Source organism: Salmo salar, chromosome 15 (genome assembly GCF_965601325.2).
Source record: "Salmo salar chromosome 15, fSalSal1, whole genome shotgun sequence".
Lineage (NCBI taxonomy): Eukaryota > Metazoa > Chordata > Actinopteri > Salmoniformes > Salmonidae > Salmo > Salmo salar.
Genome location: NC_138305.1, coordinates 102,777,501 through 102,792,990, shown reverse-complemented (window position 1 = coordinate 102,792,990; position 15,490 = coordinate 102,777,501). Strand labels below are relative to the sequence as shown.

The 15,490-nt window shown below is 42.9% G+C and overlaps 1 protein-coding gene and 1 long non-coding RNA gene across 3 annotated transcripts; both read right to left on the bottom strand.

The window, feature by feature from the left end:
• Nucleotides 1-278: 278 nt before the first annotated feature.
• Nucleotides 279-5,256, bottom strand: LOC106572781 (uncharacterized). Of its 2 annotated transcripts, XR_006759307.2 has the most exons (4): nt 4,808-5,256; nt 4,204-4,273; nt 2,155-2,225; nt 279-652 (listed from the first exon to the last, which is right to left on the bottom strand). It is a non-coding gene; the product is annotated as an uncharacterized LOC106572781 (long non-coding RNA). The 2 variants fall into 2 exon arrangements; XR_014380704.1 differs by having other exon boundaries at nt 620-2,225.
• Nucleotides 5,257-5,279: 23 nt separating this feature from the next.
• fance (FA complementation group E) lies at nt 5,280-10,368 on the bottom strand. The gene is made up of 10 exons (XM_014147244.3): nt 10,025-10,368; nt 9,228-9,855; nt 9,083-9,127; nt 8,939-8,995; nt 8,707-8,850; nt 8,283-8,406; nt 6,860-6,935; nt 6,670-6,736; nt 5,765-5,890; nt 5,280-5,554 (listed from the first exon to the last, which is right to left on the bottom strand). The coding sequence occupies exons 1-10, from the start codon at nt 10,231-10,233 to the stop codon at nt 5,450-5,452; spliced, it is 1,581 nt and encodes a 526-aa protein (XP_014002719.1). The 5' UTR covers nt 10,234-10,368; the 3' UTR covers nt 5,280-5,449.
• Nucleotides 10,369-15,490: the final 5,122 nt, after the last annotated feature.

Here is a 15,490-nt window from a genome sequence, read left to right as displayed (position 1 = left end):
GCAGGCTGTGCCCTGGTTAGAGTCAGAGGTTAAGAAGCAGTCTGTTGTCTGTTCTAAACAGACATCTGGATGCCAAGACCGACTCTCTCCCACCTCCTTACTTACACTAATCATCTTGAAACAACATGTTGTTTAGTCAAGGTAATGCATTTCTGTTATTGACACGGAGGAATCGTGCATGGTTTCTGCAGTATATTTTCAGATCTACACTACCACACTGTTTATTAAAAAGGTGTCTTCGAGACTCATTTCACAACTGCAACAAACAAGACAGAAGATTTGAGGATCTTGGCAGGTTTATTCATAGAAAAAAGGAAGGCAGTTTGACAGCTAGTTCAAGGCACAACAATAACCAAAGGAGTTGGCAAGACAGCACCAACAGATCTGGGACCAGGCTAGTTTGCCTCTCTAGGAGAGGTGCTGGGGTTTTCCCATAGTGATCCTGACTCACAGGGCAGTGTGATTCTCTAGCAGAGAATAATAAAGACTAGTGAAGACGCTGGGGTTTTCTCATGGTGCTCTTGATGTAGAGGGCACGTACGTTCTGCCAGTTCTTCTTGAGCAGAGAGACCAGGAAGTTGACGGCCAGGTGGATGTTGTACACCAGCTCCTCCTCTGTCATCTTTATGTGACCCACCGCCAAACACAGCACCTGGAACACACACACGGTGGGACATTTAGCACAAAAGTATTGCAATAAGAAAAGTGTTGTCAATCTCAACCAGTGAGATTCTGATTGAACAAGTACAAATGTGTACTTCTTCACCCCCTCCTGGATTTACAGATGGACTGGTGGAAGAAATACGGTGAATACTCCCTCTAGCCTATGTTAACGCCAATTCAATGCTTCAAACCCATTAGGGAAAGTGAGCTGAGCACACTTCAGGGAGAAGAGTAGAGATTCTGGACGTGAGGAGGATGGTGACGTGTGCCCATATGCCTTCTTCATCTGAAACTTGATGGTGGATTTGACCTCGTTCACCTTGGTGCTGAGGTTCTCATTGTGTGTGAGCAGCGAGGGGAACTTGCCAGCCTTGTTGAGGCCCCAGGATACGAGGGATCTGCTTGATCAGAGACTCGGACGCCAGGAATGCATCATCCTTCTTGGCTGAAAGACCTTTTGACAAGGTGTGGTACGTACTCTGTGGAGAGGGTGCTAGAATCTTATATAAGTCAGAGTTTCCTACTACATCTCATATGTTGCCCATCCTTCTACAATTATGCAGCAACAAGTGTCAGTCGTGTCTAGACAATGTTTGTATGTATTGGGAAACTGTTTTGTGACAATAGGTTCAAGTCATATTGTCACATGTCATGAAATAGCCACTCATCTCTCTGTAGCAATAGATGTTACACTCATATTGATATACAACACAAAGCGTATTGAAACACTCTTGTTGAGTTTCTTCAGGGCTTCAATGTCCATGTGGGGCAGGTCTGCAGCCTTAGCCTCATCACAGTGCTGCTGGTCACTCAGGATACACACTGAGAACTTGGGCCTGGGCAGGGTCTTCAGTCAGTGGTAAGGGACACACGGAGAGACAGAGAACATTGACCCTCACTGGTTAACGTCTGTAGTTGACCCTCTCTCTAGCCTGGTCCCAGATCTGTGTCATATTAGGAGCTGCCAAGACAGCACAAGCAGATCTGGGACCAGGCTACCCTCCCTCCTCCAACAGACTCAACATAGAAGCTTTACCACCTTGGCTGGCTTCCAAACAGTCAGTCAGACGGTCTACCTCCACCGACTGGTACAGTATTTCATAGCACTATGGTTGGCTTGGAGACAGGGAATATTATATATTATGGTATAGGCTCAGTTAGATGAACCATTACTTCTTCAATGAATTGTCCTGGATGTCACCTGGGGTATGTGGATGCATCTCAATAGTCTAAAAAGCCTCCTTTCCTCTCCTTGTCTTCTTTCCTTCAGAACTGGACAGGTGAAAGAAAATTCCCAATTCATCACAAGCCATTACTATTGTTTTCACCCATCTTGTTGAAGAGGATGACATTTTAGACTATTGAGAGACTGTGATTGTGACCAATTTGTTGCCAACTTGCCATACAAAGGTGGATTCTCACTCTTCAGCGTTAAGGTTAAGGAGCAGACAAAGAGAAGGTAGGGTGAGACAGTGGTGGACCGGACGGTACCAGAGAAAAGCTTGTCCTTCTGGGGACCGTAGTTCTTCAGGCTGATCTGTAGTTCCACCGTCTCCACAAACCTGAGCAGAGAGAAGATACAATGGAAAGACGTGTCATGCATATCATGGGTTTAAAGGGGATATCCGTAGTTGACACAATATTGACGACACGGGATGGACATGGAGAAATGTAACCGCTCTTAAATACATAAACAGAGCTATTAATGCAAGGACTGACCATCCAAGATATCAAAATGATAGTTTTAAGCACATTTTGAGGCTTTACAGCAGTTGTTAACATTTACAAGCTTATATTTTGGCTTCTAATGGGGTACAACAGTTGAACTAAGCTCATGAGGCATTTACAAGTAATATTCTTCAAGAATCAATGAGCATATATAATTCATGTATAAGTCAAAATGGATGTTGCAACTGCAGATTACCCCTTAAAAACTTTGTAAATGTTTTGATTCCAAGTTTCATACAATGACTTTTACACTTAGGAAAAACTTACAAAATGTTTTGAAAACTATTCAAAGGCCTTAACAACAGGATATACAGTGCCTTCGGGAAAGTATTCAGACCCCTTGACTCAGTACTTTGTTGAAGCACCTTTGGCAGTGATTACAGCCTCAAGTCTTCTTGGGTATGACGCTATAAGCTTGGCACACGTGTATTTGGAGAATTTCTCCCATTCTTCTCTGCAGATCCTCTCAAGCTCTGTCAGGTTGGATGGGGAGCGTCGCTGCACAGCTATTTCAGGTCTCTTCAGAGATGTTCGATCGGGTTCAATTTCCTGCTCTGGCTGGGCCACTCAAGAACATTCAGAGACTTGTCCCGAAGCCACTCCTGCGTTGTCTTGAATATGTGCAAAGGGTCGTTGTCCTGTTGGAATGTGAACCACCGCCTCAGTCTGAGGTCCTGAACACTCTGGAGGAGGTTTTCCTCAAGGATCTCTCTGTACTTTGCTCCGTTCATCTTTCTCTCAATCCTGACTAGTCTCCCAGTCCCTGCTGCTGACAAACATCCCCACAGCAAGATACTGCCACCACCATGCTTCACCGTAGGGATGGTGCCAGGTTTCCTCCAAATGTGACGCTTGGCATTCAGCCCAAAGAGTTCAATCTTGGTTTCATCAGACCAGAAAATCTTGTTTCTCATTGTCAGAATCTTTAGGTGCCTTTTGGCAAACTCCAAGCGGGCTGTCACGTGCGTTTTATTGAGGAGTGGCTTCCATCTGGACACTCTACCATAAAGGCCTGATTGGTGGAATGCTGCAGAGATGGTTGTCCTTCTGGAAGGTTCTCCCATCTCCACAGAGGAACTCCAGAGCTCTGTCAGAGTAATCATTGAGTTCTTGGTCACCTCCCTGACCAAGGCCCTTCTCCCCCAACTGCTCAGTTTGGCTGGGCGGCCAGCTGTAGGAAGAGTCTTAGTGGTTCCAAACTGTTTCCATTTAAGAATATGGCGGCCACTGTGTTCTTGGGGATCTTCAATGCTGTAGACATTTTTTGGTACCTTGGGGCTCTACGGACAATTCCTTCGACCACATGGCTTGGTTTTTGCTCTGACCTGCACTGTCAACTGGGGGACCTTGTAAAGGCAGGTGTGTGCCTTTCCAAATCATGTCCAATCAATTGAACTTACCACAGGTGAACTCCAATTAAGTTGTAAAAACATCTCAAGGATGATAAATAGAAACAGGATGCACCTGATCTCAATTTCTAGTCTCATAGCAAAGGGTCTGAATACTAATGTAAATAAGGAATTTCAGTTTTTTTATACATTTGCAAAAATCTCTAAAAACCTGTTTTTGCTTTGTCATTATGGGGTAGTGTGTGTAGGTTGATGAGGATTTTTAAAAAAAATCAATTTTAGAATAAGGCTGTTATGTAACAAAATGTGGAAATAGTCAAGGGGTCTGAATACTTTCCGAACGCACTCTAAATCACAGAAACACAATAATGGGCAATATTTCCCATTACAGTACTATCACACTTGATATTTTTTATTGTAATGACACAAAGTCATGTGAATATGGACTGCTCAGTGGTCTTACTTCCTGGGCTTAGCCAGAGGCCTGCTGGACCTCCCAAACAGCCTCGTATAACGTGTCCCTGGAGACCTTACTGTGAATGAAAAAAAACAGGACAAACAAATTACTACATACAATTATAGTACAGGGCAGCAAGGGATTTATTTACCACCCTTTTGTAAAAAAACAAAAAAAACATTATGAAGCTAAGTTTCTGAGCCGTGAAAAAATTAAGCAAAGCTTTTTAGTGCCCCCCCCCTTATTTATAGCAGGCTATAATTAGATGGTTGAACATACAGTATGTTGACCCTTGAACAATTGTTGCTTTAACAGTAATAAATCAGAAGTAAATCCTTGAACTGCTTCATGTGTTCAATTAGATAAGATTGAATTGAAGTAAATCAAGGAGTTAAAGAAAAAATATAATTATATTGTTAGAAGTCTCTCCACAAGTCCTTGGGTAAATTTGACATTCAAAAGTCCACAGATGTTAGTTAAAAAGGTTCTCTAACTATGTAAATCCATCCAATGAGCAATTGTTGAAGTGCTGATTTACATAAATATATTCCTTAATAAGTGTAATTTTTTTACAAATTATAAGCGATTTATAAAATCATTTTTTACTGACCTCATATTGTCGGTTTCTCCTCCTTCACGCTGCGCTGGAAAGGAAGTCGACCCGGAAATTGCACAAAAATAAACTGGACACGGAGTTCAGCCATACTGGTGGGTGCAAAATATTGCGATATTTTTTCCATCGTGCCACTGAAGAAAATCTGATAGGGACTAAAAGAGAATGCTGTGGTACCATATGTATGCCTCTCTGACAGAAAAATACAAGTTAAAAGACTCAGACAGTACACTCTCCAAAAGTTAACCAATATTTTTGTGCATGTTGGCTTTTATTACAACTAGTGGGTCTGAATTCTTTTTGGTTAAAACCGCATTCCAGACATTTGCAACATTGTTTATACATACAGGCTTATGTATGCTACGCAAGTTCTTGCAGAATTCCAGAATTTTTACATTAGATCAATACGAAACTACAAATGTCCGACTTGTAATTTGTTGTAAAAAAATTACAAGTCGGACATTTGTAGTTTCGTATTGATCTAATGTAAAAATTCTGGAATTCTGCAAGAACTTGCGTTTTTTAAACACAGCTGACATACCATTTTAGTAAAATTACTTTAAAATACCCAACCATTTACTGTACTCAGGCATTATAATTAATTTAATAGTTTAACAGTATTGTGATTCAGACAGTATTTCATGAATGTTTGATTCTCTTCAGGGCAGCTTGAAGGGACTTCTTCAAGAATGTCTCATTGGAGGACAAGCAGCAGGACAGTGTGTGTTTGTGAGCCACAGTTACCTGGACAAATACAACCAGACAATAGCAGTCTATCAGTAAACAGACGTTAAGTGACAGTTATTCCTTTAGACTGGACTTAAGGTGTTTTCATAGCCAGCGTGCCTCTGTTTCCTCTTTAGGATCTAGGCCAGGTTACTGTACAGCTCTTTTGGACAACTGCTGATGTAAAAAGGGCTTTATAAATACGTTTGATTGATTGAAATAACCTACATGCGTGTTATACTTGGTGAGCACAGCGAGCATCATCTTGGCATACTTCATGGACTTGGTGAAGTGAGGTGCCTGGGAGCTTAGCTGGTCAGTGAAGAGTGTGAACAGCTCTTCATTTAGCTCCAGCTGAAAAGTGATACAAACAGATTCAAATCATTGAGAGACTAGGGATTTTATGAATACTGCTTTCACATACAATGCGATCAAATCAATTGGTCTGGTTTGGATAGCTATGGTACATTAGAAAACTATACTGAACAAAAATCAAAACGCAACATGTAAAGTGTTGGTCCCATGTTTCATGAGCTGAAATAAAAGATCCCAGAAATGTTACATACACACAAAAAGCTTATTTCGCTCACATTTTTTGCACAAATTTGTTTACATCCTTGTTAGTGAGCATTTCTCCTTTGCCAAGATAATCCATCCACCTGACAGCTGTGTCATATCAAGAAGCTGATTAATCAGCATGATCATTACACAGGTGCACCTTGTGCTTGAGACAATAATCTACTAAAATGCCACACGTGCAATTGGCATGCTGACTGCAGGAATGTCCACCAGAGCTGTTGCCAGAGAATTTGGCAGCACGTCCAATCAGCCTCACAACCGCAACACGTTTAACCACGCCAGCACAGGACCTCCACATCCGGCTTCTTAACCTGCGGGATCGTCTGAGACCAGCCACCCGGACAGCTGATGAAACTGAGGAGGATTAGTGTCTATAATGAAGCCCTTTTGTGGGGAAAAAGTCATTTTTCTTAAGTTGACTGATTTCCTTACATGAACTTTAACTCAGTAAAATCATTGAAATTGTTGCATGTTGCATTTATATTTTTGTTCAGTATAGTTTGGTAGGTATGGAGGACTACTTTGTACGTGAGTGGAGTAGATTTATGGTTCACCTTCTTGTCCAGCAGGGCATGAATGACAGACAGCAGTCCTTCACACCAAATCCCTTTGATTGTCATTCTGGACAAAAGAAGAGCTTATGAGACTGTATAAGACATGGTATTAAAATGCATATAATCAATACACCCAGAACACGTCACTAGTTGTTAGATCCATTACACCTTACGGGTTGGTTTGTCTTACTGAAACACCAGCAGTCTGTAGTGGGGATCCAGGCAGTCTTCTATCAACCTGTTGAGCAGCTCAGCCTGTGCACTGCCTGATGAGACATCCAAGATTTAGATATACAGCGCCTTCGGAAAGTATTCAGACCCCTTGACTTTTCCACATTTTGTTACGTTACAGCCTTATTCTAAAATGGATGAAATAAAACATTTCCTCAGCAATCTACACACAATACCCCATAATGACAAAGGTTTTTAGAAATGTTTGCAAATGTACTAAAAATAACCGCATACCTTATTTACATAAGTATTCAGACCATTTGCTATGAATCCCGATGGTTATTCTGACAGCGCTCCAGAGTTCCTCCGTGGAGATTTGAGAACCTTCCAGAAGGACAAACATCTCTGCAGCACTCCACCAATCAGGCCTTTATGGTAGAGTGGCCAGACAAAAGACACTCATCAGTAAAAAGGCACATGACAGCCCACTTAAAGTTTACCAAAAGGCACCTAAAGGACTCTCAAATCATGAGAAACATCTGGTCTGACGGTCTGATGAAACCAAGATTCAACTCTTTGGCCTGAATGCCAAGCGTCACGTCTGGAGGAAACCTGGCACCATCCCTACGGTGAAGCATGGTGGTGGCAGCATCATGCTGTGATGTTTTTCAGTGGCAGGGCCTAGGAGACTAGTCAGTTTCGAGGGAAAGACGAACAGAGATCTTTGATGAAAACCTGCTCCAGAGTCCTCAGGACCTCAGACTGGGGCGAAGGTTCACATTCCAACAGGACAATGACCTTAAGCACACAGCCAATACAATGCAGGAGTGGCTTTGGGACAAGTCTCAGAATGTTCTTGAGTGGCCCAGCCAGAGCCCAGACTTGAACCCAATCAAACATCTCTGGAGAGACCTGAAAATAGCTGTGCAGCAACGCTCCCCATCCAACCTGACAGAGCTTGAGAGGATCTGCAGAGATGAATGAAGAAACTCCCCAAATACACGTGTGTGTGAAGCTTGTAGCGTCATACACAAGAAGACTCAAGGCTGTAATCCCTGCCAAAGGTGCTTCAACAAAATACTGAGTAAAGGGTCTGAATACTTATGTAAATGTTATCAGTTTTTTTATTTTGTATAAATTAGCAAGCATTTATAAAAACCTGTTTCTGCTTTGTCATTATGGAGTATTGTGTGTAGATTGAGGGGAAAAAACAATGCAATACATTTTAGAATAAGGCTGTAATGTTACAAAATGTGGAAAAAGTCAAGGGCTCTGAATATTTTCCAAAGGCACCGTACGTGGTAAATAAAGAGATATATAAATAGAAAGATGAATTGATGATTAGTGGCCGAATAGAACATGGTGGTGGGATACTATATTGACAGAGTTAATGCTCTTCTATTTTGGAGTCCACAATGGATCAATGTGTATTTCCCACTCACCCGTCTGCCCTTCCTCCAGGACTGGTCCAATCAGAGCGTGGCAGGTTGGCCTGGGGTAGCGACTGCATAGTGACGTCACAGCCGTGACTAGACAGCGTGAGGCAGGTTCAGAAAGGGACAGAACCTGCCAGAGGTCAACAGTACGGGAGAAGAAGTCTGAGATACAGGTAGCCTGACAAGCTATTGTCTTATTCACATTATAAGGCCGACTTGAACAGTACTGTGCTGGCTCAGATTTTTATTTTCACATAGTTTCTTTACTGGAAAGGACAATGATGGATTGGTAACCAGGCCAGGCCAGCGCAGCTTGGTAACCAGGCCAGCCCAGCGCAGCTTGGTAACCAGGCCAGCCCAGCGCAGCTTGTCTTGGCTCAGTGTTGGTCAGTAGTGTGAAAAGGGTACATATGAATGAATTGTGAGGTACCTTTCCCAGCAGGAGACTCTTGATGAGTGTGGCTGCTGTGCTGTGACTGAGATCAGGAGAGAGCTCCAGCAGGCAGCTACAGAGCTGAGGTAGGGTCTGTTCTGGCATCTCAGACAAACTCAGCATCCTACATAAGATCTCTACCTACAGAGAGAATGGTTGTTGTTGGAAGTAGTGCTCATGAATGACCTGATTTTGCTAACGTTTTAGTGTCCATTTCAAAAAGTCCAACCTGGGAAGGGTCACAGTCGTTCAGCACCTTGAAGACTTCCGCTGAGCTCTGGTCCCACTAAACAAAGAGGACAGGGGATTTAGGCACTTTCATGTGAGTGAGTACATCTCAGACATGATCACTTCATTAAAATAGGTATCTTACCTCCATCTCACTTTCCAATATTTCCTTGATTTGAGGGATAGAAGCCTGAAACAAGAAAACACAAGTTACTTTCAGTTCTTCGGTGGTGTCAACAGAATACTAATGTGACTGAATAATTAAGTCATGTCCTTTATTTTTGTCTCACCTTTACGTTCTCAGGCAGGACATCACTTGGACTCCCTGCTGCTGGCTGCGGTTCCACAGCTGGTTCTGGGATGACACCATCCACCCGGTCCGTCTCCATCTCATCTTTCAAACCCTCCTTTCCCACCACATACTCCATTCTGCTACAACTCCTCTCGGTGTCCACAGGAGAGACACTTATCTTCATCCTCTTACGCTGCTGTCCGGCGTCGTCCTCTGGTTCCGAGTCCAGATCCACACAGCTGCTCTTCCTCTTCCTCTGTGGAACCACATCTAGCCCACTCTGTGAGGATGAGGACAGTTGTGGCTCTATTGGTCCCCCTAAACACAAGGCCCATCCTGTTGCTTTATCATCACCACCACCACTACCCCTCAGACGCTCACATAGTCCCCTTAGTCTTTCTCTGCACTGGGGGGTGATTAAGGGCTCCTTCCCCCCAGGGGCTCCCAGGTCTCTCCGGAGCTGTACGACCAGGGCAGACACCCAGGGGTTTGGGGCATGCTCCCCCTGGCTAAGGCAGTCTAGCAGGCGAAGGACACTGGTCCGGGGATGCAAAGGGTGGGTGAGATGGAGGAAGGACACGAGACTCCGTTGGAAGGCAACTGGAAACAGGCATACGAGTGGTTTGCTAAGGAGAAGAGCAGTGGGTTATCGAAGAGAAACGTAAATTGTATGCATTGTTTTACATTTAAAATACACATCACTAGTCTGGTCAGTCTAGAGAAGTCAAACAACGAGGCCAAAAAGCCTAGCTGTTTAACTTTAGTGGAATAAACGAGTTTGGACTATTTTCTCACGTTGTCAGGGTCTGAGCATCACTGTTCAGGCATATTTCCTGCTGGCAAAGGGTCTCGAGACAGGTGTGTAGGCAGCGGTCCGGGTCTGACCGTCGCTGCCGCTGGAAAACCCACAGACCTCGACGGGCACCGGTAGCTCCCGAGAGAAAAGAACGGAGCAGCAACCGGGAGCGTCCATCAAACCGGAGCAACAAAGTATTTGTGTCCATGGTCGTCTTATGGCTAACAATAAACGGCCTAAAATAAGCGTAATGTGTTGTTAATTTGGACCTCTGGTTTTTGCCTCCAACTAACCAGCGATACAAAATGTCATGAGATTTCCCTCTTCCTGACGTGAACTTGTAACATGAGGGTCTGGCGCCGCCTACTGAGCTGGAGTGGTAACGGAGCTCTTCCTGAAGTGAACTTGGCGCCGCCTACTGAGCTGGAGTGGTAACGGAGCTCTTCCTGAAGTGAACTTGGCGCCGCCTACTGAGCTGGAGTGGTAACGGAGCTCTTCCTGACGTGAACTTGGCGCCGCCTACTGAGCTGGAGTGGTAACGGAGCTCTTCCTGGCTGACTGGATCCTGGACATACAGTACATTAACACATTTCAATAAATGGTTTTTCACTTTTTTGGGGCTATACTGAAAATGTGTGTTTGAGTCATCCATACCAAGCAGTCTTTATCACAACCACTGTGTACAGTTTTGGCTTCAGTATAAAAAGGTTCAACAAAAACAAACCAGTACTCAAATGAAACTTGAAGCCAACTAAGACATACTGGGGTCGCAATATTTAGGCAAATAAGGTATTTCTGTTGTTTTTTTATTTATAAATTTGCTAACATTTCTAAAAACCTGTTTTCGCTTTGTCATTATGGAGTATTGTGCGTAGATTGTGTCCCTGTGACAACAATTTTGGACCCCCTTGTGTTCCCCCTAAATGTGGATTATGAAATAATTTTTACATAACACATTTTTGCTATCGTTCTTTTTTTACATCCGTTATTAGACAGTGGCAACGCGGAATACTAATGATTATGAACATGGTCTTTTGCCTGCTAATGCCTGCAATGCAGTGAAGAAAACGATATGACAACAATAACGTCTAATGTAACTGGCCCCTCTAACAGTACAACTGGCCCCAGCTTGGCCCCCCCAGTTGAAATGGTCTAGAACCGCCACTGAGGAGGCATGGCTAGATTATAATGGCACTATAGGAGTCTAGCCATATCTCAGGGCAAGGCAAAGTATACTTTCAATCTAGACTTACAGCATTATTAAAATCTCACTAACGTACTAAATGGTGCAAATGACAATATTGGCGCTACAGGACCAACCAATGGAACAACAGATGGCAAACCAACGGGTCGGAGCCCATCACATCAATTAGCCAACTAATTAATTAACCCATCAACTTGCATGGAAAGAAAAAACCATCAACAGCAAGAGAACAGCCAATCACAGGTCTAAGAGGATGACTCCAAGCAACAACCAACACAGCCCTGGGATCCAATCAAAAGGTTAGTAGATGGTAGTAAGGGAGTCAGTGGTCATCCTAGCCTTCAGTACAGATCTTGAAGCAACAGGTCTGCAAGTGCTAGGCTTATAACCTTAAATTTGTTTTTCCCCACCAGGAAAGATTATTTGTTCCAGCATCTATAGGTACTAACAGTTCAGAGAGGCTATTTGGGGGCAGTGAGTTAACAAATAGTCTTCTAAAAATGGGGCCAGAGTAAAGGCCCTAGTTAACCCATTTCAGTCCAAACCCATGGGGAAGGGTGGCGGTGCTTAGAATAGGTCATACTCGTCATATTCGCTCAGGTACAGCGGGAACACCATCGTCATCATCCAGCAAGTCATCCAATAGAGTGAGAACAATGACATAGTCAAGAAGCTGTTCAAGTCATCCAGACTCATGGCATGGTGCTGTTGGGTGAAAACCAAAAAAGAGAAGCTTTTTACAATTTAGAAATGCATTGAGTGGTCACAACAACATCACAAATATCTGTTTCAGTTTACATTTATCTATGTTGAACTGTGTGTGTGTGTGTGTGTGTGTGTGTGTGTGTGTGTGTGTGTGTGTGAGACATTAATACGATCATTGAAATACCACAAGATGATCGTGGCGGCGATGGGGTCTGTAGCTTTGAGGCAGGTCATACCAACAGACACTCCATCTTGAAGGGACAGCATCCATGACACATGAAGGGACAGCATCCATGACACATGAAGAGACAGCATCCATGACACATGAAGGGACAGAATCCATGACACATGAAGGGACAGCATCCATGACACATGAAGAGACAGCATCCATGACACATGAAGGGACAGCATCCATGACACATGAAGAGACAGCATCCATGACACATGAAGAGACAGCATCCATGACACATGAAGGGACAGCATCCATGACACATGAAGAGACAGCATCCATGACACATGAAGAGACAGCATCCATGACACATGAAGAGACAGCATCCATGACACATGAAGGGACAGCATCCATGACACATGAAGGGACAGCATCCATGACACATGAAGAGACAGCATCCATGACACATGAAGAAACTACATTTTATTTTCTGGAGTTGAACCAGAGCATAGGTTTACCACAATCAAACTAGGATGCCGACATGTGTGTAGCTTGATGAGGAGAAATACTATTTAATAATTTTCAGAATAAGACTGTCGTAACAAAATGTGGCAATGTAAAGTGGTCTGAATGCTTTCCCGAATGCACTTTATGTACAGTTGAAGTCAGAAGTTTACATACACCTTAGCCAAATACATTTAAACTCAGTTTTTCACAATTCCTGACATTTAATTGTAATAAAAATTCCCTGTCTTAGGTCAGTTAGGATCACCACTTTATTTTGAGAATGTGAAATGTCAGAATAATAGTAGAGAGAATGATTTATTTATTTCATCACATTTCCAGTGGGTCAGAAGTTTACATACACTCAATTAGTATTTGGTAGCATTGCCTTTAAATTGTTTAACTTGGGTCAAACGTTTTGGGTAGCGTTCCACAAGCTTCCCACAATAAGTTGGGTGCATTTTGGCCCATTCCTCCTGACAGAGCTGGTGTAACTGAGTCAGGTTTGTAGGCCTCCTTGCTGGCATGCGCTTTTTCAGTTCTGCCCACAAATTTTCTATAGGATTGAGGTCAGGGCTTTGTGATGGCCACTCCAATACCTGGACTTTGTTGTCCTTAAGCCATTTTGCCACAACTTTGGAAGTATGCTTGGGGTCATTGTCCATTTGGAAGACTCATTTGCGACCAAGCTTTAACTTCCTGACTGATGTCTTGAGATGTTGCTTCAATATATCCACATAATTGTCCTTCCTCATGATGCCATCTATTTTGTGAAGTGCACCAGTCCCTCCTGCAGCAAAGCACCCCCACAACATGATGCTGCCACCCCTGTGCTTGACAGTTGGGATGGTGTTCTTCAGCTTGCAAGCGTCCCCCTTTTTCCTCCAAACATAAGGATGGTCATTATGGCCAAACAGTTCTATTTTTGTTTCATCAGACCAGAGGACATTTCTCCAAAAAGTACAATCTTTGTCCCCATGTGCAGTTGCAAACCGTAGTCTGGCTTTTTTTATGGCGGTTTTGGAGCAGTGGCTTCTTCCTTGCTGAGTGGCCTTTCAGGTTATGTTGATATAGAACTCGTTTTACTGTGAATATGGATACTTTGTACCGGTTTCCTCCAGCATCTTCACAAGGTCCTTTGCTGTTGTTCTGGGATCAATTTGCACTTTCCGCACCAAAGTTCGTTCATCTCTAGGAGACAGAACGCGTCTCCTTCCTGGTCAGAGACATGTATTTAAAGAGTTGGGCCAATGAGGTTTCTGCATTATGATGCATTTACATTGCCCCCTTCCTAATTTACTCTATTTTTGGTACTGAATGTTATCAGATCTTCAACCAAAACCTAATATTAGATAAAGGGAACCTGAGTTTACAAATAATATTTTTTATACTTATTTAACAAAGTTTTGCAACACCCAATTCCCCTGTGTGAGAAAGTAATTGCCCCTGTACACTCAATTACTGCTGTGCTTGGCTGCCTTAGGACCTGGACCACTTGACTTAATGGAAGCAACCATGAATTCTGCTCTGTATCAGAGAATTCTACAGGAGAATGTCAGGGCATCTGTCTGTGAGCTGAAGCTGAAGCGCAGCTGGGTCATGCAGCAAGACAATGATCCAAAACACACAATCAACTCTACATGAAAATGGTTGAAAAGCAACACATTTTAAGTTTTGGAATGGCTTAGTCAAAGTCCAGACCTAATTCCAACTGAGATGTGGCAGGACTTGAAATTAGCAGTTCATGCTTGAAAACCCACAAATAGCTGCCGAGTTACAGCAGTTCTGCATGGAAAAGTGGATCAAAATTCCTCCACAGTGACATGAGACTGATCAACAACTACAGGAAGCATTTGGTTGGAATCATTGCAGCTAAAAGGTGGCACTTACTTTGTAACACACGGGCCTTGGGTGTTGTATACTTTGTTTATGAAATAAATGTCAGTGTGTTATTTGTTCCCTCAGGTTCTTCATCTGATATCAGGTTTTGGTTGAAGATCTAATAACATTCACATCAAAAATATGCAAAAGTAGAGAATTTGAAAGAGGGCAAATACTTTTTCACAGCCCTGTACATGACACTTCAACATTCTATGGCAGCCATGTTACCTCCTCATTAACATTACATTGGGAATATTTAAACAATGTCGTGTAACAGTGAATGTCTAGAATTCTAAAAGTTGGCGTAACTAAATATATGGGTCTGGGTGTGGTGTGACCGGGGTTCAAACTTTTTTTTGTTGTTATCTGAACATTGAACTAGCTAGCTAAAGCTAGGGGTGAACGACTCAATGATTTTTGGAGTCGACTCAGACTCCTGTGGTTGGAGTCGAATCTTCCTCGACTCCCAAAACAAGCTGAAACGTCTGCGCAAAGCCTACACACCAACTCAATATTGCGGAGTCCTACTAAGACATTTTGCATTCTAGAGAGAACTGGCATTAGCATGCTTATCAACTTATAAAAAGGCCTATTTTGTATGAATATGGAAGGTAGTGTGTAGGAACTAGAATATTTCAGTCATAATTCTGCTGTGCACAGCCTTGACAGATCACATGGGATTATGTTCTTCACAAAGAGGGCAACAGATGCTACTGAGCCAGATGTCTATGTGTCAGGGGAGAAGCTCCAGGTGGTATCTGATTTTAAGTACCTTGAAATCATACTTGATTCCAACCTCTCTTTTAAAAAGCATGTGAAAAAGGTAATTCAAATAACCAAATTCAACCTAGCTAATTTCCGATTTATACGAAATTGTTTTGACTACAGAGGTAGCAAAACTGTATTTCAAATCGATGATACTCCCCCACTTAACATACTGCTTGACAAGTTGGACCCAAGCTTGCTATACAACATTAAAACCTATTCAGTCTGTCTACAAAC

Excerpts from the sequence above, each read along its gene's own strand:
- fance (XM_014147244.3), bottom strand. The coding sequence starts at position 10,233 with ATGGACACAAATACTTTGTTGCTCCGGTTTGATGGACGCTCCCGGTTG. Across the intron at positions 9,856-10,024 it reads GATGCTCAGACCCTGACAAC|CAAACCACTCGTATGCCTGT; the intron begins GTGAGAAAATAG and ends TCTTCTCCTTAG. Across the intron at positions 6,737-6,859 it reads TACAGACTGCTGGTGTTTCA|AATGACAATCAAAGGGATTT; the intron begins GTAAGACAAACC and ends TCTTTTGTCCAG.